This window comes from Halichoeres trimaculatus, unplaced genomic scaffold, assembly GCF_033239565.1.
Source record: "Halichoeres trimaculatus isolate MK-OKI-2021-1 unplaced genomic scaffold, fHalTri1.1 fHalTri1_scaffold_21, whole genome shotgun sequence".
NCBI classification, from domain to species: Eukaryota; Metazoa; Chordata; class Actinopteri; order Labriformes; family Labridae; genus Halichoeres; species Halichoeres trimaculatus.
The window spans coordinates 7,626,652-7,630,740 of record NW_027437199.1 but is presented as its reverse complement, the minus strand read 5'-3'; the positions used below and the strand labels follow the sequence as shown (position 1 = coordinate 7,630,740).

Here is a 4,089-nt window from a genome sequence, read left to right as displayed (position 1 = left end):
TTTCAGTGTGAAATGTTACATTTTTGGCAGGATGTAAATAAAAAAAATAATAAAGCATATACATCATGTTATTTGAGTTTCATTTGAGTTTTTTCTGTTAATGCAGATATCAGAGAGTAGAAGGGGAGTAATATTAAAGCGATAAGTGCATAGTGTTACAACAAAAATTCTGTGAGCTTGAAAAAAATCCCATGAATAAAACATCAGCAGATTTAAACTCACCTTTTTTGTTCATTTTTTATTGATCAGACTTAAGCATGAGGTCTAAAGACCAGAAACTGATGGCAGCTTCACTATTAGATGCTGCTAAATCCTCACAGAAAGTTCTTTAAAGAGGGGGCTTTGTGCTTTTTTCAAATTATTTTTCTGGCCTTTATATCATCCCTCTAGTGCCTCTGTAGTGGCATGACATGACTGAAAGTGCAAAAAAAATCTCATTTGTCTCACTCTGGTGAGTAAGAAAACCCTTTTTTCAGTCACTGTTTGTAACACTTTGTTTTGGCTACTGTCTCTTTAAGGCTCCCCAATCAAAAAACACCCTTCTCTCTGATTGGCCAGACCTCTAAAAGCTTGTTGGGACCAGGGCTGGACTTTGTGTTTTAAGGCCTGCTTCTCCAATTTTTCAAGAACCAGTCAGGAGATCCTTATACGATGACTTCATCATTTTAAAAAGTGTCGTGAAGGCTTCATGCTGTTTTTACTTTATACTTTATATCTGTATTTGGGAAAGCAAAATAACCCCTCTTTAAAATATTCAGGTGCAACCATGTAGAGATAAAAAAGGACTGACTGATTTGATTGAAATGTGAAACTTTATTTCTTTTTCCAGAGAAATCCAGAGTTTGCATAATTTAGGGTTTCGACTTTTAAGTTCAGTTTTTGTTCCCCTGCTCTATTCAGGTGTTTGCCAGAGCAACATAGCTTCTGATGTGGTTCCTGATACTCTCTGCGATCTGCTCCTGGTTCTTCATTCTGTTGTAATAGTCCAGAAACAGCCCATCAGGAGTCACCAGGTAGATTAGGATTGTGTGGTCCACAATGTAGTCCCCGTCCTCGTCCTTTGGTCCAGGACTGGCGTACACTCTGTAGTCCCGTCCTGCATGTTTCACCTCCTCTGGTGTACCTGTCAGTCCAATCAGCCGTGGGTGGAAGTCTTTGACGTAGCGAGCCAGTGCGGGCACGTCATCCCGCTCTGGGTCAACAGTGATGAAGACTGGCTGCACAGGAGGCAGTGAGGAGTCACGATCCAGATCAGAGATGACAGCACTCATCTTGTCCAGTTCATCAGGACAGATGTCTGGACAGTGTGTGAAGCCAAAGTAAAGCAGCACCCAGCTGCCCAGGAAGTCCTGCTTTGTCCTACGCTGCCCTTTATGGTCCAGGAGGCTGAAGTTCCCCTGCCCCAGAGCAACCTGCTGCAGCTGTTTCACACGCTGCTGCCGCAAATTCTGCTGTTTCTCCAAATAAACATACCACCAGACCCCCATCAGACCGCCGCCGAAGAGCAGTGTCACTACCAGACGAGTCCGCAGCTTCAGACGAGCAGAGCGAACAGAAGAGTTCTGATCCTGAGACAGGAAGCGCCTCACAGTCAGCTGAGAAGGAACACGATGAAGTCTGACCTGCTGACTCTGTGATGTCAAAGAGGAGGAGGAGACAGGCTGGACATGATGGAGACCTCTCAATAGTCTTCCTCCTCCTCCATACAAGTTACCCACAATGCACCTGAGCCCCAACATCCTCACTTCAGATGCCCTGCAGCAGAAACACAACAGCAAGAAAACAGAAGGTAAATGGGTCATTCTTTCACAAGCACAAACATGTGTATCTATATGCTGATGATACTGTTTTACTACAACTTCTCACCACATGTGGCAGCAGTCTGCGAGAACTAAAAATGAGTATAATTCACTTTATGCAATTAAACAGTTTTTTTGCTGCTTTCATTTTGCCTGACCTTGAAACCCCCTAAACGAAAGCAGGTATACGTCAGCCAGTATGTCATACAGTTTTATTGCTTCAAATGATAACTTCAGTAGAGGCTAATGTAGGAAGCTCTCTGTCACCCAAACATGAACCTGCTGCTGAGAGGCTAGCTTGTAGGAGCTAGCTTACAATGCTAACGGTATAAGAGTTCAAATGTTAACCTTTATTGAGCGAACAAACGTCTAATTTTTTTTTAAAAAAAGTGAAACTCACCGTCAGTCTCCACTCAGACAACCTCCGCGGTCAAACATAAAGTTAGCTAACTGTCTCCAGCAAACCGGAGCCGGTTGTGAAACACATGAACCACATTTACCTAACACTCAGTTCACATCCGCTGATTCGACTAAAAGAAAAACAAGAAAAAAATAATATAGCACATATCAGTATTTCAATGCTCATAGATGTATATATTTTTTTGCATTTATTACGAATAAATGTAAGCGTTTACAGAGTTATCGAGTTTAGTTGGAGTTTAATATCGGCAGATTCGTGTTTCGTCCTCAGTGAAGCTAGTCTGGAACACTCCACAAGATGGCGCCATTACAGCCAAACTGTACACTGACTGACCGTTGGAGCAACTTTAACCTTTATCATTCAAGTAAATGACTTCAATTAATCGACAAAACACGTAAAGAACATCACAACTTCAAGTTTTAAGCTTCAACAGGTATTATACTGCTAGATATAAACATAAAAATAAGTATTTTACTGCAGAAGTTGTTTTTTAACACTCAAATTTGTCAAGTTTCTGCTAGCTTACTTAGCAGCACCTACAGCATCTTATAACATAGGACAGTTATAACTTTTTCCACTTGATGATATCATGACATAGCTTTAAGTCACCGTGGGGAGGACAAAGGAGGTTTGGGCCTGGATGAACATTTTGGAATATGTGAGTAAGTGTGTGTGTTATCAGTAATAATGTCCTCCATTCCCCTCTGTGCTGTGTATTTTTTGTCCTCTGTGGTCACAGTAGGACACATCAGTAATGAATCTTTCCTCTGTCTCTCAGGAGATTGTCTCTGTCTGGAAGTCAAACCTTTCCTGTCCTTGGGGTAAGGCACTCTCTCCTCTGCTGGTTCGCTCCATCTTTTATTAATGAACTCTGTAGGAAGGAGAAAACCAGGTCACAAACACTTAAATGCGCAACACAAATACTGCAGAGTCATGCAATATTAATACAGATATATGATTTATCTTAGTCTGTTAAGTTATATGTTCCAACTGTTATTTGATATTATTAAGCTGTGCATCCCTAATACTATACTTTCTTACTCTTTGTTCATATACTTTAATGCAATCATAACATTTTCGTCATATCTTGTTTCCTCACTCATTTGACCTTACTACATTTTATCCAACTTAAACTTACCCAATATTTATAATTGTATCACATGCAACATGTTTGATATGGTACCTTAGTTTTTGTTGAATATATCAAAGTTTAGAGCATTATTGTATTGAATGTATCCTTTATATATCCCACTGCATATAGACTCATAGGATCAGCATCACAGTGAGCCTGGGGAAGTTATCTCCATGAAACCTGCAGTTTTTTTCCTCTTTCTCGTCTCCTTATGTAATCCGGAAGAACAAAGTGAATCCAAAGTGTTTCTCTGAGCCTCCTTGAGTTTCTCAGCAGTCTCTGTTGGCCTGTTTAAACCCCTTATATAACTCAGTCTGCAGCGCTGCACATTCATACATAACACACTGATCTGAGTATCAGCTGAAGAACCAAAAGTCCAAGTTTGGGTAAAAAAATCATTCTAATATGGACATAAAATAGATAAACCAGTGGTCTCTAATAAATAAAAAGATACAAGACATGTGATATAACCTGAAAGGATTGAGATCAAGATGGAAAATATAGTATTATAAAGTTATCAACAATGTAAGACAAGTCTTTAACATTTGTGTCCAGACCAGTTGCAATATAAGTGGGATTTTAAAGCGTTTACTGGAAATATTGAATCACGTCTTTAAAGAAAATCAATTACCTGAAACTAAATTAAAGGGAGCAAAATGATTTTTTATGCTCTGAAATTACATACCTGCTCCTTAACTTTCAACCTGTAGGGCTAAGCATTGATATTGACGTTGACC

The 4,089-nt window shown here is 39.8% G+C and overlaps 1 protein-coding gene across 1 annotated transcript; it reads right to left on the bottom strand.

The window, feature by feature from the left end:
• Positions 1–825: 825 nt before the first annotated feature.
• On the bottom strand, positions 826–2,329 carry sco2 (synthesis of cytochrome C oxidase 2). Its single transcript, XM_074698102.1, has 2 exons — positions 2,200–2,329; positions 826–1,755 (listed from the first exon to the last, which is right to left on the bottom strand). The coding sequence occupies exon 2, from the start codon at positions 1,737–1,739 to the stop codon at positions 897–899; it is 843 nt and encodes a 280-aa protein (XP_074554203.1). The 5' UTR covers positions 1,740–1,755; positions 2,200–2,329; the 3' UTR covers positions 826–896.
• Between the last annotated feature and the right edge of the window lie 1,760 nt (positions 2,330–4,089).

Bases quoted from the DNA above. Each gene is read 5' to 3' on its own strand.
- sco2 (XM_074698102.1), bottom strand. From the start codon at position 1,739: ATGTTGGGGCTCAGGTGCATTGTGGGTAACTTGTATGGAGGAGGAGGA.